General features: G+C 38.2%; 1 protein-coding gene across 2 annotated transcripts in view; it reads left to right on the top strand.

The window, feature by feature from the left end:
- The window catches only part of HOMER2 (homer scaffold protein 2), a 152046-nt gene that overhangs the window by 84513 nt on the left and 39855 nt on the right, over window positions 1-27678 (top strand). For both annotated transcript variants that reach the window (XM_043989660.1, XM_043989659.1), the window contains exon 3: window positions 19627-19758. In XM_043989660.1, coding sequence (XP_043845595.1) covers window positions 19627-19758 — 132 coding nt within the window. The remainder of the gene's footprint in view (window positions 1-19626; window positions 19759-27678) is intronic.

Raw genomic sequence — 27678 nt, 5'->3', positions numbered from 1 at the left:
AGATATGTTCTTTTGTTCAATGCCTGACTGATGCTGAGTTCCCTGTTACTCTCTTTTTTGTGGATGTTATGTATCTCTTGGCACAACCTAAGGCCACATTAACTTTTTGGTCAGATACATGAAGCCATACTGCCTCAATTCTGACCCATTTCTCACATTCTTCTTTCACCAGAACTGGGATTCTGCCCTTGGGACCCTGGACTCTCATAGGGGATCATTCAACCTATCTGGCCCAGAACCAGGTCACCATGACACTTCTCAGGCATTTCCAAGCTGTGACACCTCTCCCTGCTTTCTAGCCCCTCTTTGTTCTGTCTCCTCTCATTAAAATGAAAACTTCTCGAAGGAAAGAGCTTTCTTTTTTGCTTATATTTGCATAGTAGGTGATTAATATGTTTTTTAAATTTATTCACAGTATACTGTTAACTTCCTTAATCCCCTTTGAACTGATTCCTTTCTCTCCTATTTTTATTAAATTGCTTTCTCTAAAGTTATCAATGATTTAATTCTTTCCAAATTCAGTGGCTTTTTTTCATGACCTCTATTTTCCTTGACATCTTTTTTGCAGCTGACATTGCTGACCAACCCCTTCCTTGAAAGCCTCTCCTCCCCTTTGTGATTGTAAGCTATTTTAATTTTCTTCCCACCTCTCCAGCTGTGTCCTTTCTGGTTTTTCTTCCAATCCTCTAATAGTGCAGGTATCCTTCAGGGTTCAATTCTTTCTTTCTTTCTCTCCTGATTCTCTTCCTCCATAAGCTTTACTACTCTGGTGGTTTCAGGGATTAATTACCTTGATAGTGATGATTCCCCCATCTACATTTTCTTGTTTAATCTAATTGTCCATTGGTTATTTCCATGTAGGTATCTTGCTATCACTTGAAAATACCTGAGTCTTTCTGAATTCATGTTTCAGTAATTGATAATCCACTCATTTTCAGAGCTTCCACCCTTCAGTCCAACCCAATCCCACAATATCTATTGGATGACCTTATGAACCAGACCATGCTTCCTTTTCACATCCCATTCAGTAATGCATTCTGGCTTTGGTTGTTTGGACATTTTCAGTCCTGGCCAACATTTTGTGACCCCCTTCTAGACAAAGAGAGTGGAATGGTTTGCCATGTCTTTCTCCAGCTCATTTTACAGATGAGGAACTGAGGCAGAGAAGGTTCACACAACTAGCAAGGGTCAGATAGCTAGTAAGTGTCTGAGGTTGTATTTGAGCTTGGGTCCTCCTGACCCCAGACCAGGTGTTCTATCCACTAAACCACTTAGCTCTCTATCTGACTATAAGTTTTAGAGCAAAACACTTCCCTGGTCACCTCTCCTCGGGAGGAGCTGTCTTCCCTTATTGGAATGTAAACTACTTGAAGGCAAGGACTATGTTTGAAAAAAAAATCTTTTTATTCCTAGTGCTTAGCAATTGCTGCAACATAATAAGCGCTTGATAAATGCTTTTTCACTCATTCAATCAATTATGCTATCCTTTCTTTTTTTTTAAACAGGTTTTTTGGTCTAAGATTCTTCTATTTATCATCTATCTATTTATCCATTTATTTGTTCATTTATTTATTCATTCATTCATCCATTCATGTATCTATCTATCATCTATTTATCCATTTGTTTATTTGTTTGTTTATTCATCCATCCATCTATCTACCTATCCATTTATTTGTTTATTAATTAATCTATCTATCTATTTATCGGTCTATCTGTCTATCTATCTATCTATCCATCTGTAGGGCAATGAGGAATAAGTGACTTGCCCAGGGTCACACAACTAGTAAGTGTCAAGTGTTTAAGGCTGGATTTGAACTCAGGTCCTCCTGAATCTAGGGCCTGGGCTTTATCCACTGCACCACCCAGCTGCCCCCTGTGCTATCCTTTCTTAGGCCCCTAGAATTAAAATTTGGTAAAAATCCCTTATTAACACCCTTAATCATACAATCATCCTCGAATATTATCAGTTCTTTCATCACTAAATATCTTAGATTTGTCCTTCCTCACTATTGTCATTACCCTACCCCTACTATTTTATGCTTGGGCTATTGCAGTGATCCTCTAGTAGGTCTTCCTGCCTTTAGCCTTTTCCTCCACCCACTTCTGTTAGACAATAAAGTAGCTCATCCTGGATGACCTTGGCTTCAGTAAAGCAGGAGAGTTACCTGCCAAGAGTGCAGGGACCTTGTGGCTGTGAGTGGGAGCTTCAGGAAAGTCAAAGAAATATTTTTTGTAGCTGTAGTAAGAAAAAAACACCAAGGGATAACTAACAGGGTCGCCAACAGTAGTGAGGGTTCAGTTGAAGCTGGACATTGTAAATTTGCAGTAGACTAGACATACATAACTTGGTGTCTTTCCCCAGCATTCTTCCTTGGGGCTTGTCAATGCAGAGAAAGCAGTCCAGGATTGAGCATGGTGGATTGGCATGAGAGCGAAAGATCAAGGCTTAAAGCAATATAGGGTGGTGGTCAGGTTCAGAACGAAGATTTTAGATCTTGCAGTTAAAGCCGAGTAAGGAGTATGTATGTCTGGGACTGGGTAAAATAGGAATGATTATATAAGGAGGGGTATCGATTGGGTTATTTTTCAGTGTATATTTATATATGTTCATAATATCATAGGATTTAGAACTCAAAGAAACTTCAGATCATCTAAGCTACCAAAATTCACAGCCTCACAAATGGGACTTGGATTAAACACCTGTCCAGGGTTACATAGGTAATAGACTAGATAGCAGAACGAGGTTCTTTTTGAACAGATCTCATTTTCCTGGGGTGGGAAGGCGGGGAAATGACAGCCTATTTTTGGACCAGTGAACTCTCTATCTTCCCAAGGTGAGCACTTTGAAGAATAGCCCTCATTTGGATATATAAATTCTGGAATGAAAAAGAAATCAGTTTCTCTACTTTCTAGATATATTTTATATTCTGTTGCTTCACATATCACATATCATTTAGGGCTTAGCATCATTACCGCGCTGAGAACTTTTTTTCTTACTGGTTATTAAAACACATCCTTCATGTTATGACCCAACAAGATGAGACACTGAAGAAGTGATAGCTTTTTTAAAAAATCACTGAAATCTCACACCAGAACAACCTCCCTGGATGACCAAACACAGCAGCGAACAAAGCAGTTGACTTTATAAATAACTCTTCAGCTGCTACGGCCACTGACCATTAGAATAGCTGCAGCATTAACTTGCAGACTCTTTTAGCAGTTGTGTAGGCATTTCCAAACGTCAGCTACCTCCTGGCAATGCAGCAGGGAAAAACAAAATACCTAATCACTTAAATAGTTGTTTCATTGAACAATGTGTCCTCTCAGTTTTCAGCAGCTACTTGGCTGTAAGTGATCTCCTCCCAGGTTTCAGAGACTGAGCTAAAAATAGGAGGAAAAAATAGAACTCAAAAAAAGTCACATTTGTGTGGTGCCTTAGCTTTACCATTCCATACCTCTTTCTCATATATGTATGTATGTGTGTATATGTGCGTGTATATATATATATATATACACATATATGAGTTGAAATATATATGTGTGTATATATATATAAATACCCATACCTACACCCCCATATACACATAAATAATATACATACACATATATGTGTATGTATATATATGTATATATATATAGTGTGTGTACATCTATCTATCTATCTATCTATCTATCTATCTATCTATCTATCTATCTATCTATCTATCTATCAATTTGATCTTCATGGTAAACCTGTGAGCTTAGGTGTTAAAGTATTATCCCCATTTTAGAGATAAGGAAAATAAGGACCAGAAAATCAACGCATTCAATCTCAAACCTACTAAGTGCTGGAGAGGCATCTTTAACTTCAAATATTCTTTTGATTACTTCACATTTGAGTAGTCTTGAAAATTTCAAATGGCCTAATGCAAAAGATTTGAGTCAATGATAAATGGAAGGTGTACCTACTACAAGAAGCCAAATTCCTTTGAATGATGGGACCCAGTGAAAAATCTCAACCAAAATATTTTTCCTCCTGGTTCCTGATGCTTGAAATTCCACCCTTAGAATTTCCTTCTTTCAATGCTGTTCCCTATTAACATGTAAATGCTCCTAGGAAATGTGATACATTAAACCTTACAAGCTATTAATACCTAGATGTGGATTTGTCAAGGCTTTTCTAAAGTGACAGCCAACTGCGGTTAGATTTTGATTAGGGGTAGGATGCGGTAGAGGAATACAGAGGCTCATATTGGGGACCCCTGGGTAACTAAAGAGTACTGGAATAGGGGCAGGGAAGGCTTATGTGGAACAGAGAAAGTGTCAGAGACAAACTGCCACAAGGTTACTTAGGGCTGACTCTCTTTTTGGGTGCTTATCAGAAAAAGTACAGGGAGGAGGTTATCTAAGTAATGGAAATAGGAAAGTTGGTAAGGGGATCTAATTCCTCAGATCATACATGTAGGTTTGGAAGGGACCTTAGAGGTCATTAAGTCCAGCCCCTTTTCACAAATGAGCATAGTGGCCCAGATTGGTCAAGTGATTGGTTCAGTTACACATAGTAGTAGGAGACAGAGCCAGTGTTCATACTCAGCAATGCCAAGATCAGCATAGGGGGATGAGTTCAGTTTTGCATAGTATTGAATTTCAGGTAATAGTTGGACATCAAAATGGAAATGTTGTTTAGGCAGTTGGATATGAGAGAGGGTCACCTATATATGGAAAGGAAGGCATCAGCCTGTCCCGTCAGATTCCAGCCCACTGATCCTTCCATCAGCTTCTCTTCATGTTTGGTCAGTATAATCTGATAGTCCCTATAATCACCTGCTCCAGATCATTGCCACTATTGTCTGTTGGACCCAGTGACCCACTTCTACCTACTGATAAGAACAACTTGCTTTTATAGAGCACTATAAGGTTTGACCAGCACTCTCCTCACAGACACTTGTGTAAGGGGGAATAATATGAATAGGATTGTTCCCATTTTACAGATGAGGAAACTGAAGCTCTGAGAGTTGAAACTACTTGCTCTTGATCACATAACTAATAAGGACCCGAGGCAAAATTTGTTCCTGGCTACTCTGACTTCAAGCCTAGCACTCTACCCATCTGTCTCTGCTGCCAAATACCTGAAGAACATGGGTACTTGGATAAAGCCCTAACTTACTACCTTGGCATTCAAGGCTCTCTACAATCAATTACCAACCAAATTTCTTTCTTCTCAACATGAATCAATGTTCAAGAAATACTGGATTTGGACTTTAGAGTCAGAAGACCTGACTTTGAGCCCTACTTCCCTATACTGGTCGTTTGACCTTAAGCAAGTCACTTTGCCTCAAAAGGCATGTTTCCTAGGCTGTAAAGCATTTCACTAATTTATCTCTGAGTTCTTTGTCAGCTCTAGCAGTCTATGATCCATTGAAACTATACTGGTCCCCTCACTGTGTCCTGAATACCCATGCCCATCTGCAAACCTCTTTTCTTTGTCTTTCAATGACTTTCCCCTCATGTGACAGCTTACCTAAATTGCTCTGTCCTTCAGGATCCACCTCATCCTACCTCTTTCCATTAGGTCTCACATAGGATATATTCCACCTTCACCCATTCTCTCAGAGCAGCTCATTATCTATATCACTCTCTAGTTATTTAATACTGCCTAATATTATGTAAGCAATTGTATTTTTCTGTGTCTTATTTTCCCCCAATTCGATGGTAAGTTGCATGAAGCTTTTGCATTTTGACAGAAGACTGGTATCTGAAAACTAAAGAAGGGTCTTCTTTTGGTGGAATTTGAGGTGTCAAAGATGATAAAGGAAATGTTTCCAAGTGGAAATTGGCTCTGAACCATTCAGATCACCCTGCTCAAAAGAATTAGGTTATGGGGCAGCTAGGTGGTGCAGTGGATAGAGCACCGGCCATGGCATCAGTAGTACCTGAGTTCAAATCTGGCCTCAGACACTTAACACTTACTAGCTGTGTGACCCTGGGCAAGTCACTTAACCCCAATTGCCTCACAAAAAAACAAAAAACAAAACAAAAACAAAAGAATTAGGTTTCATCCCATAGTTGTCTTCCTTGACTGAAGGCATGTGAATTACACCTTTTGGAAGGACAGTTTACTTACTAATTTGAATTCTTCTGTAATTTCCTCTATTCCTAGCACAAACAATTTTTGTTAAACGAATGAACAAATCTATTTTGGCTGTGCCTGTGATCATTTCAGTTTACTGGTATCCTCCTTTTGTATATTATTGATACCTTTGAGATGAATATGAGCTGGATTTCCCAATCATTAAGCTGTTTTATAAGAGGGAGTCTCCTTAGTGCTACAGGTTTTGAGAGCACTGATGCTAGTGTATAATTCAGGATACCTCCAGAGTTATAGAGTTATAGGCTGTTCCCACTTGGAACTTGGCTTTGATTTGATTCTTCCACAGGCCTCATAAAAGCCTGAAATTCTCACAGCCTTTTCCTCAAATTTGTCTTAACTCATGAAGGTAATAGCACCTGCAGAGTCAATATTTAGTCTGAAGATAGTCACCTTAATGTGCCTGCTCCAAGGATAAATACTTCCTATTTAAGAGCCCAAAATCTGTTGACAAGTTCTTTGCATTTTGTCTCTTTTTCCAGTCTCTGTCCTTCCATTTATATATTTTTAAAGAACTCACTTTACCAATGATGACATAATCAGAACCTGTAGAGTGAAACCCCGGGCTGTAAATCTGGGGCTTTCCATCACCCCATAATTTGCCATAAGAGGTGATTTCTTTATTTCAGGTTCCGTAAGAACTATTTATATAGTACAATGAACTATAAGAACTCTTTATATAGCACAGTTTATATGCGGCACAATGCCTTGAAGAGCCTGTCTTTTCATGTACTACAAATAACTCAGTGAAAGAAGTTGCTCCAATATGGTTATTATGATTAAGCCTGACTTTTAGCTATTCTTCACTGAAGCCACCATCTCCATATTTGGAGGTCCTTCCGCAAATCCTTCACAGACCATCTACCTAGTGTTCTGGACACTCCTCTGGGTCTTTTCATATCTGGTATGACTAGTGCAACTCTTGGACTGTCCATCTGACATTTGTGTGCACTAAATGAAAAGACCATCTTTTTTCTTCTTCTTTTTTCTGATGCTACATTTGCTAGATGCCATATTTTATGCTGCTACTTGTATGCAAGTTGTTTTTGCTAATATCCACCATAAGTCTCTACATATGTCCTACTATTTACCATATTACATAATAACTATATCATGTTTTTCTTTTTAACACTTTCTTTTTAACAAAATTTTTTAAATTTATTATTTTTTTTTGCAGGGCAATGAGGGTTAAGTGACTTCCCCAGGGTCACATAGCTAGTAAGTGTCAAGTGTCTGAGGCTGGATTCGAACTCAGGTCCTCCTGAATTCAAGACCAGTGCTTTATCCACTGCGCCACCTAGTTGCCCCCTTTAACACTTTCCAAAGATTATAACGATAGAAGCATTTTTATAGTACTGATAGTAATATCAAGAAAGATTCTTATCAGCCTTCAATTCAGCACCAGAGCCTAAAATTCAAGTTTAATAACCTTTGATTTAGAGCCTAGAGTTGGCATCTAAATCAGGATGATGTAGGTTCCAGTGCTACCCCTGAAACATACTGGCTCCATGATTCTAGATAAGTCACTTGATCTCTTGGTGATCTGGGCAACTCTCTAACAGAAATCTCTCTAATTTTTGAATCAGAGGCAGATCTGCTTTTGTATAGGGAGTTTCTTCACTGGAAATTTTTTATATCAATTATAAGTGTGGCAACCAGGGATGTCCCCCAGCCCATCTTCTCTGGCTAGAGAATATTCCATCTGAGGATGAGTAGAAATGAGGCAATGAGTAGAACTGAGGTGAGCTCAGCACTGAGGGACCTGACCTTTGTGGTAATGGAGAAATTCCCTTATTGATCATCAAATCAAAGGAGTTCAGCTCAACTTCATGCATGTTGCATTATTTTGTACAGAGAGAAGGAGGGTGGGCAATGACCCCTATACAATGAAAAAATAGAACAGAAGAACTCTTTTAATTAGTGGCATCTAATGTCTGGTAAATTTATTTTTCCTTTGCTTATAACTTCTCTGAGGTCATGTAGGATAGTGAAAAGAAGCACTATATTTAGAGTGAGAAAAATCTGAATTTCAATCCTGGCTTTGATACTTCCTAACTCGATGAGCTTGAGCAAATAAGTTCTGTTCTCTGGGTCACTGATTCTTCATCTGGATGATGGTAATAATAATGATAATGACTAACATTTAAATAGACTGCAAAATATTTTATAAATATTATCTCATTTGATCCTCACTGCAACCCTGTGAGGTAGATATTTTTATCATGGCCATTTTACAGATGAGGAAACTGAGGGTGTCATGGATTAAGTTGATTTTACTGGGTTTAGCCAGCTACTTAATGTCTGAGAGGCAAGATTGAAGTTGAGGTCTTCCTAACTCCAATTCCACTAAGCTGCTTCTACAAAATCCTTCTTTGCCGAACAGATATCTGTGAGATAGGTAGGGATATATAGCATGCCTACCAGCACTGAGTAAACTGTAGAACTCTTGCTGTTTGGCAAACCTTTTTAAGTGCCAGCAGTGTTCGAAACACTCGGTGATGAGGGAACTATATAGTTCAGCTTTAAGTAAATGGCTCAGATTACTTCTTCCTCCATAGCTTCCCCTAATTTTCTTTGTTCTTTAGATATTTCTTCAATATTCAGCCTTGTATTTACTGAGAGTGAGTGGAACATGCAAATTGGCTTCTTTATCGTGAACCTTTTTGTAAATTGCTTGAGAATTGCTTAGTGCTTTTTCATTGATACCAGATTTGTTGACAAATTTGAGTTTGTCAGCTCAGGAATCATTTTTTTAGCTGGATTTTCTCACTCAAATGCACCTTTCTTATTTCACTGATGTAGCTGACTCAGTAGTCGGTGTGCTATGCTGCCAGCCAGTTTTTTGAATGCCAGTTTTATTCACATAAATCATAAAAGATAACATTTGCCTCATTTTTCTTTCCATTGCTTAGTCACTATGGTACTAGGAGTGGGACCAAAAAAAACCCCAACACATAAATGAGAGTATACAGAGAGGCTAGAAATGTAGTTGGAGGTTAGAGGGGGAAAAAAGAGGAAAGGGTAGATATAGACTGTTGAGTGTGCAGTGAGAGGCAATGGGTCATAGTGGGTAGAGAGGGCTACCTAGTCCTCACCATGGACACATCCAGATTCAGTGATCCTACCAAAGACATTTATCCTGTCAATGTTCCCAGGCAACTCTCTAAAACTATCAGTTGTAGAAGAGTGGGATATTTGTATTTTTGTTTGTTTTTGCGGGGCAGTGGGGGTTAAGTGACTTGCCCAAGGTCACATAGCTAGTAAGTGTCAAGTGTCTGAGGCTGGATTTGAACTCAGGAACTCCTGAATCCAGGGCCGGTGCTTTATCCACTGCGCCACCTAGCCGCCCCGGGATATTTGTATTGATACAGAGAATGTCCTTACTGGGGATTACCTATACTAATGAAATCTCAAAACTTAACCTCCTGATTAAATTCCAAAGATGTTTACCAGTCCAGAAGAAAATCCTAGAAGCTGGGAGTTGGAAGGAAACTTGTAAGTCATTCAGACCAATCCATATCTGAGCAGGATTCCCCTTTACAACATTTTGCTCTTAGAAAACTCTGTGTTGTTTTTTTTTTTAAAGAAAACTTGTCTTCATATTGAGCTGAATTCTCCTATTATCCAATTTCTTCCCATTGTTCCTAGTTCTTTCCTCTGGAGATAACACAATAAACTGAATCTCTGCTACATGACAGGCCTTTTCATTCTGGAAGATAGCATTCATTTACCCTGATAAACCAGCTCTTCTCCAAGTTAAACATCCTGAGTTTTTTCAACTAGTTATTGTAAGCCTTGTTTTCTGGTTCTTACTCTTTCTTTAGCCTTCCTCTGGAACTTCCCAGGATCATCAGTGTCCTCCCTAAAATGTGGTATCCAGAATTGAATACACTATTTCAGACAGGATGTGACCAGAGAAAATTTCCTTTATTTTGAGTGTTATACTTCTCTTAATGAAGGTCAAGGTTAAGGTTAACAGCATTTTTGTTTCTTTGTTTTTAATACTTATTTACCACTGTTGATTCATACTGTATTTGCTGTCCAGTAATATTCTTAAGTCTTTCTTTTCTTTTCTTTTTGGTGGGGCAATGAGAGTTAAGTGACTTGCCCAGGGATACACAGCTAGTAAGTATCAAGTATCTGAGGCTGGATTTGAACTCAGGTCTTCCTGAATCCAGGTCTGGTGCTTTATACACTACACCACCTAGCTGTCCTCTACTCGGGTGATTTCTAAAAAAAATTTTTGTTCTTTCCATTTATATTGTTATAGTCCTTGTATATATTGGGGGGGGTGCTCTATTGATTTTACTCTGTATAATTTCATGAGTTTTTCCATGCTACTCTGGGTTCATATTTGCTATTATGATACATCAATGTTCCATTATATCCATATAGTACAATTTGTTGAGCCATTCTCATAGATGTTATTTACCTTGTTTCTAGTTCTTAGATACCACACAAATGGGGGATTTGTAGCTAGACAATAGTTAATGTGAAAAATATGGGGCAACTAGGGGGCACAGTGGATAAAGCATCAGCCCTGGATTCATGAGGACTTGAGTTCAAACCTGGTCTCAGATGATTGACACTTACTAGCTGTGTGACCCTGGGCAAGTCACTTAACCCTCATAGCCCCACAAACAAAACAAAACAAAACAAAAAAGAAAAAAAAGAAAAATACCTAGCCCTTTGCTTGGCATATACCTAAGGTGATTGAGGACAGAAAGGTTGCATATGTGTATATACATACATACACACTTACATGCACACATACATATACACAAAAACACTCCACTTTTGTTTCAATCACTGGCTAGTCTATGGTGAGTTTTTAAATTTTATTTTTTATTATGAATGTAAAAATTAATATGACTAATATACAAAGAGCAAAAAAGATTACATATAATGTTGTGAACCGATATTAGATTTTTTCAAGTATACAATAAATACAACATGATAATAAAAAACTCCTCTGCTTGCCTATATCCCTTTCTGAATTTGCCTTGATTCTCTTCTGTGTTTTTAATTTTTAAATTTAAATTTAAACTTTTGGGGGGCAGGGCAATGAGGGTTAAGTAATTTGCACAAGGTCACAAAGTTTTTCTGTGTATTTAAAAAATGTTTTCTGATGCTCTTTTATTTCTTTTTTTCTTTTAATCAGCATCATTGTCAACTCTGCTTCCCAAACAGAAATGCTCCTACATGAATAAGTATGGTCAAGCAAAACAAATCAACACATTGATTATGTCTGTAAACATATAGCTTGTTCCACATCTCTAGTGCATCACCTCTCTGACAAGTGGTGGGAAGCATGCTTTCTCACTAGTATTCTGTAGTATATGAATATAATGAAACATTGATGCATCATAATAACAAATATGAAAACTTCAGGCTAGCATGGAAAAATGTGAGATTATATAAATTTCAGCATATATTTTTAATCATGAAAGTATTTTATTATTTTCCAGTTACATGTAAAGATAGTTTTCCACATTTGTTTTCATAAGATTTTTAGTTCCAGGGGGCGGCTAGGTGGCGCAGTGGATAAGGCACCGGCCTTGGATTCAGGAGTACCTGAGTTCAAATCTGGCCTCAGACACTTGACACTTACTAGCTGTGTGACCCTGGGCAAGTCACTTAACCCCCATTGCCCTGCAAAAAAACCAAAAAAAACCAAAAAAACAAAACAAAACAAAAGATTTTTAGTTCCAAATTTTTCTCCCTCCCTCCCTTTTCTCCCCCCTCCCCAAGACAGAAAGCAATCTGATATAGGTTATATATGTACAATTACATTAAACATACTTCTGCATTAGCCATGTTGTGAAAGAAGAATCAAAACAAAAGGGGAAAACCTAAAAAAACCCCAAAACCCAAAGTAGAAATAGTATGATTCAATCTGTATTGAGAATCCAGTTCTTTTTTTCTGGATGTGGAGAACATTTTCCATCATGAGTCCTTTGGAGCTGTCTTGGATCATTGTATTACTGAGAAGAGTTAAGTCTATCACAGTTGGTCAAAGCACAATGTTTCTGTTATTGTGTACAATGTTCAGCTGGTTCTGCTCACTTCACTCAGCATCAGTCCACTTAAGTTTTTCCAGGTTTTTCTGAAATCTGCCTGCTACAGCACAATATTATTCCATTACATTCACATACCACAATTTGTTCAGCCGTTCCCCAATTGATGGACATTTCCTTGATTTCCAATTCTTTTCTACCACATAGAGAGCTGCTATAAATATTTTTGTACATGTAGGTCCTTTACCCTTTTTTATAATCTCTTTGGGATAAAGACCTAATAGTGGGGGGTGGCTAGGTGGCGCAGTAGATAGAGCACTGGCCCTGGAGTCAGGAGTACCTGAGTTCAAATCCGACCTCAGACACTTAACACTTACTAGCTGTGTGACCCTGGGCAAGTCACTCAACCCCAATTGCCTCACTAAAAAAAAAAAAAAAAGACCTAATAGTGGTATTACTGGGTCAAAGGGTATGCACAGTCCCATAGCCCTTTGGGTATAGTTCCAAATTGCTCTCCAAAATGTCTGGACCAGTTCACAACTCCACCAGCAATGCATTAGTGTTCCACAAATTGTAGTATATAAATATAATGGAACACTGATACATCATAATAACAAATATGAACCCAGAGTAGCATGGAACAACTCATGTGAAATTATACAGAGTGAAATAAATGGAGCAACCGCCCAACAAAACCCCAATATATCCAAGTCCTGAAGTTTTAAAAAATAGTTTTCTTTTATGTAATTGTAGTCATGTAAATCATTCTACTGGTTCTGCTCAGTTAATTCTGAATCAGTTCTTACAAATCTTCCCAGTTTTCTCTGAATCCATTTTTTATCATTTCTTATGGTGGAAAATGCTCTCCACATTCAGAAAGAGAACTATGGAGTCTGAATGAAGATTGAAGCAAACTGTTTTCACTTTTGTTGTTTGTTGTTTATTATTTCTTGCATTTTTTTCCTTTTGTTCTGATTCTTTTAAAATGACTAATGTGGAAATATGTTTAACATGATTGTAATGTATAACCTATATAAGATTTTTTTTTTCAGGGCAATGAGGGTTAAGTGACTTGCCCAGGGTCACACAGCTAGTTAAGTGTCAAGTGTCTGAGGCCAGATTTGAACTCAGGGAGTCCTGAATCCAGGGCCTTTGCTTTATCCACTGTGCCACCTAGCTGCCCCTAACCTATATAAGATTGCTTGCTGGGAGGAAGGAACATAGATGGGAGAAAAATTTGGAACTCGAAAATATCTTTACATGTAATTGGAAAAAAAATTTTTTTTTAATCAAATCAAATTAAATTAAAAAATAAACTGGCCTGATAGGTATTGCTGGTATATGATTTTCTATCTGTCTTTGTGCATTTCTCCAAGTGGTCCCCTGTCTCTGGAAAACACTTCCTTTTCATCTCTACTACTTGGAATCAGCTTCCTTCAAAGGGTAGCTTAGATGCAATTTCCTATACCAGACCTTTCCTGATCCTTCTGGTCTCTGGTTATCCATATTCTCTCACTTTTGTCAGTGATAATTGAAAGATAATGGAAAACAGGAGAAGTACCAGAATATCAGAGAAAGACAAATGTATTCATTTTCTTTAAAGGGGATGAAGCAGAGAACAAAGTCCAGTGAGCACATTTCTGGTGAAATACTAGACTAGCTCATTCAGAAATTGATTGTTTCTGATCTCAGAGAGCTTCCATTCTATCAAGGAAGATAATAACAAGGTTAACAAAGCACTTTACATATATTAGGAAGTAGGGGGAGGATAGGGAAGACTCTCTTCCCTTCTATTACTGTCTCTTCAAAATTCTTTCCAGTAGCTGATGATCATGAAAGCCCCTTGTTGGCAGGGATTATTTGATTTTTTTTTTGTATCCCCAGTTCCTAGTATGGCCCCTAGGACCTAGTAATTAGGACCTTAATAAATGCTTATTGATTAATTGATCATGAAGATATGTCTTGATATAGTCTGACTCTTTTAGACTTAACATCCTTCTCTAATTTATTCTAAGTGAAGGAATCAGGAACAAACAACACCAATTAAGAATTTCCCTTGTAGGTTCTTCATTTGCCCTTCTGCTGGGAAGAGAGCAAGGCAAGAAAAGGCTAGGAACATGCAATTGAAACATCCAATTTCACTGCTTGGGCTGGTCCAGATGGCTTCTCACATTCAAATGCAAAACATCCTCTAGATTGACTGTGTGACTCATGCTTGTCTTCCAAAGGAAGCAGATTGGCTGGGGGGTAATTGATGCTTTCATATAGACAAACTACAAGCTAAAGTTGGCAGAGTTGAGCATTTTGCCATTATTGGGCTGGTAACCAATTGGCCACCCTTCTACACTTGACTCTATTCTTCCCCAGCACTCTGTCCTTTTTCTAGTGCCTTATCCAGGATAGCAGATATATGTGGTTTCACCTTTAGTTTGCTTTTGTTTGTTTGTTTGTTTGTTTATTTTGAACCTTTAGTTCTATATTCATTCAACTAAACCAGGATATAGAACTGAGTTTAATAATGCAAATAGGGGGCAGCTAGGTGGCACAGTGGATAAAGCAACGGCCCTGGATTCAGGAGGACCTGAGTTCAAATCTGGATTCAGACACTTGACACTTACTAGCTGTATGAACCTGGGCAAGTCACTTAACCCTCATTGCCCCACAAAAAAGAAAAGAAAATAATTAATTAATAATGCAAATATAGTTATTCTCATTTTACAGATAAGAAAACTGAGGATCAGGTTAAGTGACGTGCCCATAATCACAGAGTTAGTAAAAGCTGAGTCAGGACTTGAACTCAGACTTTCTGCTTCAAGGCCAATGATTTTAATTTCCCAACTTTGCCTCATTTACTGAACTACTTTTATAATATAGAAGATACTGGCTGTACACAAATAATTACAATATCAAGCAGTATAATAAAATCTATAGGAATTTAAAAGAGAGAAAGAGATCACTTTGGCATTTAAAACATATCAAAATATAATTATGTTGATAATAAATTAATTTCTGAAGAACACATCTATTATGTAAATTAAGTTGCCTGTTTTAAAAAAAAAAATGAAAGCAAACCAAACACCTTAGTTTTCTTTGTAGCAATACAAGAGGATTTACAATTTATTGCTAACCATTATTGTCCTGGAAGCTACCTATAAATTTGGAATCTTAGGTCATAGATCTTTGTTGTTGGAGGTTTTAAAAAAAGACAATCTATACTTTTGCCAAGGGTAAGCAAAATATAGCACTGGAGGTAATGCTGCTGGCATTTGCTACTAAATGGTGTCTTTTTGGACTCTTTCCTCACTGCTTCCATCCTTTCCTAATTTCCTACTTTATTTTCCTTCTTTTTATTTTCTTCTTTGTGTCATATGCTTTATGCCCTCCCAGTGATGTCCATAAGCATTTCTTGACCCTCCTAGAACTCGTAAGGGATTATTTGCTACAATCATTTGTAAAGGCATCATATAGTAAAAAATAAACTGACTCAACAATTAAGAGACCTGGTTCTTTCACTATTATCTGCATAGTATCCTACCAGTTCTTCTATGAGCTGTGGGCCCTTGGCTAAGTCACTTAAACTCACTAGGCATCAGTCATCTAGTCTATAGAGTGATTGTTTGGGATCATATGGTGACTAACACTTTGAAGCTTTAAAATTATAAGCTCCTATGAATTATCCTTGAAACATTCCCTGAATATATATTTTTAATATACTATTTCCTGCCTTCCCAAGATGCATAATTGATACATATTTGTGAACTAGGTGACCCGGGAGGTCCCTTCTGATCAAGGATATTATGGAGTATTTACTAGAATATATAGTAAAATCCATACCAGGAAAATACTGAATTATTCATGTTGCAGGGCGGGGGGGGGGCTTACTTGCCATAAGTCTAGTATTATTAGAGTAATTGGTGTGTGTACTCTTTAGTGTATTCCCCAAGACTAGTCATACTTTTTTTTTAAACAAAGAAGACATATTCTATTTACTTCATCAGAAACATCTGTTATCAGAGGTAGAAATGATACAAGAAACACTGGATACCTTTCAGAACAGCAGATAAGGGAGGTAAAGGTATACAAAGTAATTACATATTAACTAAAGAGGCCTCAGATGTGTTGGAAAATATAAAATATGCATCTAGGAGTCTTGAAGTAGGAGGTAATGGAAAGTTGGATCAAGGTGAAGGGAAAGAGTCTGACTTGAGCCCAGATAAGGAAGAAAAAGGGAAGAAAGACTTCTAGCATTTAACTCAGTGCTTAGCATAAAAGGCACTTAATAAATGCCTGTTGACTTGACTTGACTTGTTTCCAGGTTCCTAGGAAAAAGCTGCTGGTAACTAGGAGAGCCTTGCATCTTTATTCCAGGCAGTTTTTTGATATCAGGAAATTAGATCTCTATCAGCAAGAAGTTCCTAATGGTTTCCCCAGGGATGTGGGAGATATGGGCTGGGAGAGATTCTCCCTTTGGACATTTCCTCTTTCTCAGTTACCTTGAAAGAACTTAATTAGATTTCTCTTCAGTGCCAGCAGTAAAAGCACAGTGCTGTATGATTTTGCCACCTTCCCCACCCCCACTTTCCATTTTTTATTACACAATTAGAAATAAATGGCTCAGGTCACACACTGAGGCCACACACACAGACATACACACAGACACACACTAAAATTTGTTTATTGCAAGCACCTTTAGTCAATTCATCCACAAGTATAAATGACTGATAACTTTTTTTTTGTTTTAAAAGGAATGTGAGTGTCAGAGATTCAGAGGACACTGGGTACCTGGGTGGCAAGAGGAAAGAAAGGAAAAAGATATTTTCTTGACAGGAAAAAGAGTTGAAAGGGAAAGAAAGCCAGGGATGTTGTCAGAGGCTCACAGAGGGCCAGTGACTTGTAGAAATTTTCATAGGCCCAATTTATCTTCAACTGCTTAAGGACAAACAAAATGTTGGTGAGACTTTTAGTCTTCATGGGTTATTGGGAAAGATTAACTTCCTGTTAAGGAGGTTTCTGCTCATCGTATTTGTTATTTGATGTGTGTCATTCTACTTGATTCCATTATGCCTCCTACCTTCTACACATTCTGGATATCTTGTATGTATCTATTTGTAAATATTTTGTTACCTTCATTAGAATGCAAGCTCCTTGAGGTCAGGAACTATTTTTGCCTTTTCTTTGTAGCCTGGGAACTTAGCACAGTGCCTGCTGCATAGTAAGCCTTTAATAATGTTTGACTCGATACCTTTGGAACAGTTTGCCAGAAAAATGAATCATCCTTCCACCTCTATTGCCTATGTATAATTGGTGAAACTACTTTTCAAAACACTTTTGCTTACTTATGCAGACAGGCTATGTGCTCTTTGGTAGGGGTGAGTGGAACTGAGTAGTATGATTGTAATTCATTCGTAGAATCTCAGAATTGAGACATCCCTTAGAAAAAAATCCATTCCTCAAATATTTATTGAAGGACTGTCATATGCCTTACACTATCTAATTGATAATTCAGGGACTATAACCATCTGAAACCACAGACTGACTTCCTATTATTATCAAGGGATTTCAAATATTTAGAGGATATTTGAAGTTTTTGGAAGAATATATTAATGGAGTCTGGCTAGAGTTACTGGTAACAATTCCTCCGCAGTCAAGATGTTTTTTTACCTGTTTTGACACAGACCAGGCCTCAGTGAAAAAACTCTTTGAGGCCTCAAAAATTTTCTCTCTGGTTTTTTGCACAGAACCTCCTTGTCCAGGAATCTCATTTGTCTTCCTCCATAATGATTGTCATTGCTTTTACATTTTTCCATGACCTCTTAGTATATGATTCCAAAAAGGCAAATGTAGGTATCTTTCTTTTTTACTCTCTCCCATGAGCCCCTATTAGAGGTATTTCTCTCTCTCCCTCTTCCTCTTTTATTTCTCTACAGTCGACTTTTTCTGTGGAACTCATGCATACTTAAGAAATCTGAGTGCCTTATCTCTTTTTCCTTTAGTAAAATAATGATTCTAGGATGTATAAGCCCAAACTCTTATTGGTTGAGTACTATGGACAAATGTCAATATCCCCTTAATTAGAGAATTTACTAATAGTTTCTCTTTTAAGGACTCTTGCTCAAATGACTACCTACCATTCCTTCCTGTGGTTCTGGTCAACAGGCAAATATTAAACACTTAGTATACACCAGGCACTTTGGTAAACTGTGAGCCCTGAAGGAGCTTACAGTCTAATGGGGGAAACCACATGTAAATAACTAGAAGCAAAGGAGATCATGGTGTCATAAACTGTGACTTGCCAAAGGAATAGGTTATATTCTTTTTTTTTTTTTTTGGTGAGGCAATTGGGGTTAAGTGACTTGCCTAGGGTCACACAGCTAGTAAGTGTTAAGTGTCTGAGGCCAGATTTGAACTCAGATACTCCTGACTCCAGGGCTGGTGCTCTATCTACTGTGCCACCTAGCTGCCCCTGAATAGTTTATATTCTTAAGGCTTTAAAAAAAAAATCTTTCTGAGGGCAGCTAGGTAGCTCAGTGGATAAAGCACCAGCCCTGGATTCAGGAGGTCCTGAATTCAAATCCGGCCTGACACTTACTAGCTGTGTGACCCTGGGCAAATCACTTAACCCTCATTGCTCCGCAAAAAAAGAAAAAAAAATATATATATATATATATTTGCAACCACACTCATCCATAAATATTTTTCATGATTTCTTTTTCAGTAAGGCTTACAAAGATTTATACTGTTTTTTTTCTTCCAACACTCAAGAGAGTGACCTGGTTTCCTAAAGATTGGCAGCTGGCATCATTTAACCACATAGGGTAAAATCGCACAATAGGAGAGGGGGGGCAGGGAGGTGGTTAGGCAAAATAGGCACAGCCATAGAATCCATTTGGTAGTGTTGGTGAGTCATTCAACAAGCATTTATTAAGGTCTTACTCTATGCCAGGCACTATGCTAAGTGCTGGAATACAGAAAAAAACAACCTAGCAAAGACATGGTTTGTTGCTGCCACGAAGGAGCTCACATTCTGTTAGGACTAAAGGGAGCAGGTCCCTTTAGCCATTGGCTGGGCTACCATCTCATTTGAATATGCAGATTTGGAAGCTTTAAGTAACTGGTTTGCATATGGGTGAACACTGAGATTTTTGGGACTAACAAGTCATAGCTTTCAGAGAAAGGAATGACATTTCTGTGCTCATTGGTATTACAGAATGGGAGGTCTACCAGGCTGCAGCTTCTGGGGGAAAAATAAAATAGCAATTTTGCAAAATATTATATGACTAGATAATTGTTTCTCCCACCAGCAACTTGTAGGATCCTAATTTTAGACTTGCTGTCTGCCATTCCTTAGCTAGACTCTCCCCTCAAAATCAGTACCAAATATATCTAGGCAGAGGGTGCAGTTTATTAATTAATACCTTTGCTCAAAAGTAGACAGTTTGGTTTCTAATGTAGTTTTTCTCTTTGGATTCTTTTTTTCTGCAGGTGATCATCAACAGCACAATCACACCTAATATGACTTTCACCAAAACATCGCAGAAATTTGGCCAGTGGGCAGACAGCAGAGCAAACACTGTGTTTGGTTTGGGTTTTTCTTCTGAGCAACAGCTGACAAAGGTAGCTTGGTTCTTTCTACAGTATACTACTGTGCTTGGTGAAGTCCTTCAGACTTCAGTTGCTGCACATTTAGGGCCTAATTCATGCTGTCAACACTATTTGAGTAAAAGTCTTGTCAAAAACAGGCTTCTATTTCAGAACATAACTTTTAAGACTATCTGTACTGTTTGCTTGTTAAGCTAGATGTACTTCACTAATGTAAAGAGTTCCTTGGGAATGGAAAAGCAGAATGTAAAATAAATTGTCCATGCCTAGCAAAAATTCTAGAGGCATCCCACTGTGGTAGAAAGAGAACCGGGATGAGTTCAGGAGCCCTGGGTTCAAATCCCAGTTCTGTCCCTAATTTTGTGTTCTAGATTAAACTATCCTGCCTCTTTGTGCCTCATTTTCTTCATCTGTAAAATGAAAGGTTGGACTTAATGATTTTTAAGATCTCTTCTTGCTTTAAGAGTTAACTCAGAAGTCTCATGGTGGCTGCTTTCCTAAATTATTGACCTTTCTTTCCTAAAGTTTTAGACTATGACATCCAAAAGGAAAGGTTCCTTTCCTTAGTTGTTTTTATCGTCAGTACAGAAATGTATCACATTGTTTTCTAGAGTTAGATGTTTTGAATTTTCAGGGTCCTAAAAATTGATCTCAATTACACCTTCCCAAATGAGTAAAAGGGAAGGAATTACTTGTACCTGCTTGATTAGTAATAAGGGCATCATTACTTCTTGCAGTGGGCAAGGAGTCTTGAAAAGTTGTTTTAGGGTCACAGTTTAGTTCCACCCTGCCCTAGTCCATTGCAGTCATTTTTGGGGACATTGCCCTGTGCAGATTCCCTTCTTAATCTCTACTGGGTGACTTACTAGTAGGTGTAATTATTTTTGCCTTTCAACAATGTACTTTCCTCCCACATCTCTAAATTTTGTATTGTTTGTACTGATTCAGCTTAATAAGAAGCACTGGAGGGGTCACTTGTAAAATTCCAGTAGCTCAGGATGAGGTGCTTACTATACATAGAGTACAGTAGGCAGTGTTTCCTTTAATTTGTTAAAGTTGTGATTGAATGACCCCATGGGCAACAAACTAGGAGTTTATGTAAGCAGAGTTTAGTGTTTTAATTAAATAAAATATCCAGCAAAATAGAGCCATCCTAATTAGTAATGTACATAATTGTTACTGTCCTGCATAGCTAGTATGCACAAATGATAAGCCATTGATTCAAATGGTTCTCAAATGGTTTAGATAACTAAACAAAATATTTTGGGGATCAAATAGGAGGAACTGGACCATGCAAGAAACTGCTCTGAATGCCCTCTGAATATCTCTGGATATGTAATGTGGAAGCCTCAGGTTTGCTTCTCAGAATGGGAGCACTCAGATGTTCCAGGAACCTCAGATTGACAGATATACTAGGTCTCAGTTGTTAGGAGCACTGCAAGACTTATTCTGACATCCCTGCACACACTTAGACTAGTGTAAGACAACCCCTTTTACTCTAACAACATAATGGATATTGATATAAAGCCTTAAGATTTTCAGAGTGATATGTAATCTAATTTGATCATTACAACAATCCTCTGGGGAAGGTATAGTTATTATCGCCATTTTCCAGGTGAGAAAACTGAAGCTCAAAAATGTTTTCAAAGGCAAGATTTGAACACACTTCTTCTAGACACCAAGTCCAGCATTCCTCATCATCATGTAGTACATAGTGTAGTGCAGTGACTACATTGGGAGTTCCCCACTTCTTCTCCCATTCCTTTTCTTTTTTTCTTTCTTCTTTTTTTGTGGGGCAATGGGGGTTAAGTGACTTACCCAGGGTCACACAGCTAGTAAGTGTCAAGTGTCTGAGGCCGGATATGAACTCAGGTACTCCTGAATCCAGGGCCGGTGCTTTATCTACTGTGCCACCTAGCCACCCCCCACCCATTCCTTTTCATTGAGATTCAAAGATTAGATTTTGCAGGGTAGATGGCTATGGTTAAGGGACGAGATGGGACATACTGAACCGGCAGAATAGAAATGACAACTTGAAGTTCCCCTGAAGGAGAAAGGGAACTAGGTACCACAAAGCTCTTTCTTCTCCCCTTTTCTCTTGCAGAACCTGCCTCATGTAGGAGAGTAGGTTGAAGGAGATGACTTAAGGGAGGCCACACCATTCACTTTCTACTCCCAAAATATTTCCATCTACTAGCTGAAATTTCAGTAATTAGAGATCCTTTTGAGTTGAGAGAGAGGTATAGGTTATTAGATGTTGAAATTTTCTGACCTTGCTTTCTTAATGCTCAGCTAAGATACACTAAAAAAATGAGAATTTTGATGTACTTAATGGAGAATAGGAAGTGAAAAGTAATTTTGCAATATGGGAATACTGCAGTGAGAAACGGAGGCATGTAGGTTGCCAGAGTAGGTAGTAAAAACAAAAGATTGAGAAGGTAAAGGGGGAAAATGATGTGTCAAAAGATAGGAGAAGGGGCAGAAGCTAGGTGGCACAGTAGATAAAGCACCGGCCCTGAATTCAAATCTGACCTCAGACCTCTGACACTGACACTTAGTAGCTGTGTGACCCTGGGCAAGTCGCTTAACCCTCATTGCCCTGCAAAAAAAAAAAAAAGGATAGGAGAAGGAAAGGGAGAGAGGAGGTACCCAAAACACACATTGCCTCCTTGGAAATTTTTCTAAGAATAATTTATAATAATAGCTGACATTTGACTGTAGTACTGTGAGATTTGCCAAATGCTTTACAGTCTCATTTTTGTCCTGATTCCCCATGAGCTAGACACTAGAGTTATTATTCCCATTTTACTGATGAAGTAAACAGAGGCTCATTAGTTCACACATCTAGTACATTTCAGAGTTAGGATTTGAACCCAGATCTCTCCTATACTTTGTTTAGCGTTGTTTTTGCTATCTTGTTTTATGTCTCTTTGCTTAAAGTCCATTTAACTGTGTCAGATGTCTCCCTATCCCTTACTTCTCTTCAGCCTACCTGGAGCAGCTAGAAGAGAAATAAGCCAGCCTCTCTAGTCTTAGACCATGAGCCTCTTTTCCTACTCCACAATCCTAGTAAGTGGCTGGACTGCTGCCCTTTCACCTGATCCAAATATTTACTGATTGATTCTCAGCTCACCAGCCCATGATTATGGTGCAGGATGGAACACGGTAAACAGAATGTGTGCCTGGAGTGATTTAGTGCTCTAGGCAGCTACAAACATGCAGCTTGGCAAGAATTATGGGTATAAGGTTAGAGATGGTCAGAGGGATGCTTTATTTGCTGATATAGTTAGATTCTTGTCGATGTGAGCAGATCTCCTCTTCCTTCTCCATTCATCATTATGCTGTTAGAATAAAGGCCCCCATAGCTAATAGAGTATAATTTATCTGCTTTTCATATTATCAAATTGTTTTCTACACAATTTCTGAGGAACTCTCTCTCTGTATAATTGTTTTTGACTCATTTTCTGAGAGACTTCTTCAGTTAATGTCGAAGCTGGAAAAGCAATGAATGTTGACTTGATTTCACTTTATTCCAGATAGAAGTTGAAAGGAACCTGAAGGATAATTTTTTAGTTTTCTTTATGCATTTTTGGGGGTTCAGGGGCAGGGCAATGAGGGTTAAGAGACTTTCCCAGGGTCACATAGCTAGTAAGTGTCAAGTATCTGAGGCCAGATTTGAATTCATGTCCTCCAGAATCCAGGGCAGGTGCTTTATCCATTTTGCCACCTACCTGCCCCCTATCATGCCTTTTATTTTTTACATCACTGCTGTTTCCAAACATAACCCTATCTGTCTCCATGAAATGCTCCCTATAACAAAGAAAAAAAAGTTATACAAAATTGACCAATAGCGGGGCCACATCTACATAAATAACACCTTGCATTGGTATCCAGATTTTATATCCTCCCTACCAAGAGAAGAGAAATGCATTTCATCATCTGTCCTCTAGACCCTGAATTCGTCAGTGTATTTAATCTAAGATTTATTTGTTAGCTAAATTTTAGTTTAGTTTTCTCATTTAGCCTTGGCTGTTAATTCACTAACAGACATGCGAAGTAGTTACTGTTGCTGTTGTTATATACTCAAGGATTAGTTTTCCTTATGTAGGCCATGAAGTAACAGATAATAATTAGGTAGGAGATGGGGGATATTCTCAGAGTCATTGGGTGTAAATGGAGTTAATTTAAGGATACAAACTTGACCTAACAGAGAGATTAATTGAAAGATGCAGAACCTAAGCAATTTATGGGCCAGGATTTTGGCATATCTCTGCCTGGAAACCCTAGCGTATCAGTGTCTGCATGCCAGATAATTCTCTGTATATAGTAATCCTTTTTGAGTGTTCTTAAATAGGTTGATGTTTTTATATTATACCAAGTGGGTGGACAAATAAATCCACATTTATCTCTGAACATACACAATACAAACTGGTAATTTGAGAAAGTGTCTGTACAAAGCCAAAAGGGTTGTTCTCTTTCACCATTATTATACTCTTTTTTTTTTTTTGCCTGGGTGGGGGTGGGGGGAAGAAAATAGAGAGGAGGGGACAATCTTTTTAAAGGGAACCAATAGGAGCAAAGTATTTTCTTTCTTTTTATTGTGGGAGGTGACATGTATAAATTGTTTCTCTAATGAAAACCTGCTTTCTGTCTAGTGTTGTTGTGGGGTTTTTTTCCAGCCCAGTTATAGAGTTTGATTATCCATTTCCTTTACAAGTCTGTGGGTGGCTAGGATTGCTGTGTGATTTTAGAAATACTTAAGGCACAGTTGTTCCTTTTGTGCCACTCTGAGGCTGTGAAAGGCTTGAACTCCTTTATGCCAGCTAATTATTGCTTTCAGAAATTGTCAGCCTTAAATCTATGAAAATTTATCAGCGAATGGTAAATAGTTGTTGGTGTGGTGATTGGGGTTGGGGGAGGGGAGTTTACTGTAAACATTTTGAACCAGAGTTGTTGAATAGCTGTTTCATAAATCTTTGAAACAAACTATAGGTCACATGTTGCTTTCTTCATCTTTATGGAAGACAGAGCATGAAGCAGATATGCTTAACTTAAGGCACAAAGGACTCAATGGATTATTTATTTATTTATCCATCTATTTATTTCTTTTCCTGAGACAGACAGAAGTTTTTATAAAAAAAACCAGAATGAATTTTCTTCCGAGTGAATTACATATGCCACACTTGGAGGCAGGGAGATTGACTTAATGAGAGAACAATCTGAGTTTTGGAATTCCAGGAAGGATTTCAGCTGTAATAATTTGCTTTTCCCTTTTCTTTGGGCTGCTCTTTTGTCTTTGCTTATAGGATCTTTTTATCTCATCAATTCTCAAAGTATCCTTTCTATGCTACTTTTATTTCTGCAGAAGAATTTGTCCTTAGAAAAGCTGGAAAAGTGGCTTGCATTCTCATGTTATCTAGGAGGTCTTTGGATTTAGGCTAATCTTGAGACTTCCAGACCCCATCTATCTAGAAATGGGGTAAATGCCTGGGGTGGGGAGTGGTGAGAGGAAGAGGAGACAGAGAGATAGACAGAGAGACAGAGAGAGACAGAGAGACACATACACAGAGAATATGAATGAATGTCCTTTTTCAGCTTTGCTTTCTGTAGGGCTTATTTGCATGGAGCTCTTCTCTCTAGCTCAGGGTTCTAGGCATTCATGACATGATGTTTCTTGGTTTTTTCATAGACTGAGTTATCAGAGAGCCAAACATGAAATTTCCAAGTCTTCTCAATAAGACTTTCCCCTGATTGGCCAGAGCTATTTTCTTTTCTCTTGTTTGTTCTAAGCCATTAGGGCTTATTTGACCCATATTCGGCCTGTTCTTGAACAAGTCAGGCAAAGGTGATCTGTCTCTTATGCCCTAGAGTCCTCTCTTCTGTTCCACCAGGACTCTCAGCCTATGTCTAGATTGGCCATGTGGTCTTCTTTTAGGATCTGCCTAAATTTGAAGGATCTCGACCCCCACACTTTCATAATACACCATGCTTGAAACCATTTCCCCAAACTATCATGTTTTGCAGGCCAATAACTCAGCTGTTCTCCACCTTACTTTGCCCCCTCCATCTAAATGGTTCAGATATTATGTCAGTTGTAACCTACTTTAATTAGTTCCTGGAATGAATGGTTCTGTGTTTAGAGAAATACCAATCACATACTAGTCCCTGGAAGCTGTAATAGAATCCCTCCAACCTCCTTACCAGCAAGGCCCTTTCCATGTCAGAGTTCATGCTTTGGATACCAATGGAGACAAAATTTCCTTCTGAAAACTATGGGATTGTAAAAGATTGCCACCAATCATATAGCTGCCAGGGATAATTCAACTTTGGAGAAATAAACTTACTGGTAAGTCATTGGGATATTTCCTTTGGCTATTTGGGGTCTTATTCTTGTGAGGAAGTATCATTCTGGAATATCCAAAAAATCAGCAGAGAAATGAGGCCCTTCCAGAAAATTACTTTGTTAGGGATTGAAATGGCCTCTTGTTTTCTCATTCTTCTGCTCCTACTTCTCTGTCTTGCTTCTCTGGTAGGGATTATTGTGATCATCAGTAAGCATCCAGTGAGTGTTCCTCAATGCTTCTCTGCTGGCCACTGGAGGTATAAAGGGAGTAGTTTGTAGTTAAAGGGATATGTCAGATTCAATGAGATTTCCCCCCTACAAGGGATAGTTAAACATTGGGATTTTTTTAAGTGTTGTATATAAGGGATTTTAAACTTCAATTTTGTATACTTCATAAACATTCATGGATAGTACTTGCTTCCAGGAAAAGAACAGCAAAAATTCACAATTGTGAATGGTGTTACTATAAATTCTGTTCCTTCTCTGTCAGCCTTGCATGTTACAAATCAAATCTATAAATATTTATTGAATAGTTGTTTATGATGGCATAAACTGAGATTGGCTTGTAGGTAATAGATAAAAGGTTGTTTTTTGGGGGGTTTTGGTTTGTTTGTTTGTTTTTAGAATAAAATAGTTTATTTAGGTGCTAGGGAAAGGAAACCAAGAGAGAAATTCATGGACTTCTCATGGGGAGAAGGCATGGCACAGAGGTGTGGCTCTCTGAGATACCTTTCTCCTAATAGATAAAAGTTATTGCTTAGATTCCTATTTGTGTCCACGTGTGATATAGTTGTGTGTGTGTGTGTGTGGTGTGTGTGTGTGTGTGTGTGTGTGTGTGTGTGTGTGTGTGTGTGTGTGTGTGTGTACGGGCATCTGAATTTTCCTTAGAGCTACTTATGGGAGCTACTGAAGTGAAGGTGCCTTCATTGTCTATTCTTGTGGGAGCAATCATTATCTCTATGTAGATGATTACCAGATCAATATACCCAGCCTTAGTCTCTCTCCCCAAAGTAGTAATGAATAGTGAATTATAAATTCAGCAAGTACATATGAAATGTCTACTTTGTGCCAGGCACTTTGCTAGGAGCTACTGAAACAGAAAAATTTAATAGTGCCTGTCTTCAAGGACCTTAATCTATTGTAGGAAACAAACATGTAGATGTAAGAAGAGAGAGGAGAGGGGAGGGGAGGGGAGGGGAGGGGAGAGAAATAGAACCAAAACAGAACTGGAGGGATTAAGAAAGACCTTGAATACAATGTGCCATTGGAGTTTAACTTGAAGGATGATAATGATTCTTGGAAGGAGAAGGGAAGATAGAGTACATTCTAGAAATAAGTTGGCTTGGTAAATGGTATGGACACAGGAGATGGCATTTCTTGTTGTTTAGTTTTTGTTTTTAACTGTAATCATGTAGTTTATTGAACATAGTGAAAATGAATGCATATTGGTCAAGAAACCCTACATGGCTCCAGGCATTTACTAAATCTCTTCCTATTTTCTCTTCCATATCTTTGAGCTGGCAGGGGTGTTCTTAAAAATACCCACACCCACACCTATAGCTCATGGGAAAGAATAAAGGATGTCTCGTGTA

This window comes from Dromiciops gliroides, chromosome 2, assembly GCF_019393635.1.
Source record: "Dromiciops gliroides isolate mDroGli1 chromosome 2, mDroGli1.pri, whole genome shotgun sequence".
Classification (NCBI taxonomy): domain Eukaryota; kingdom Metazoa; phylum Chordata; class Mammalia; order Microbiotheria; family Microbiotheriidae; genus Dromiciops; species Dromiciops gliroides.
This window is presented reverse-complemented; position numbering and strand designations above follow the sequence as displayed.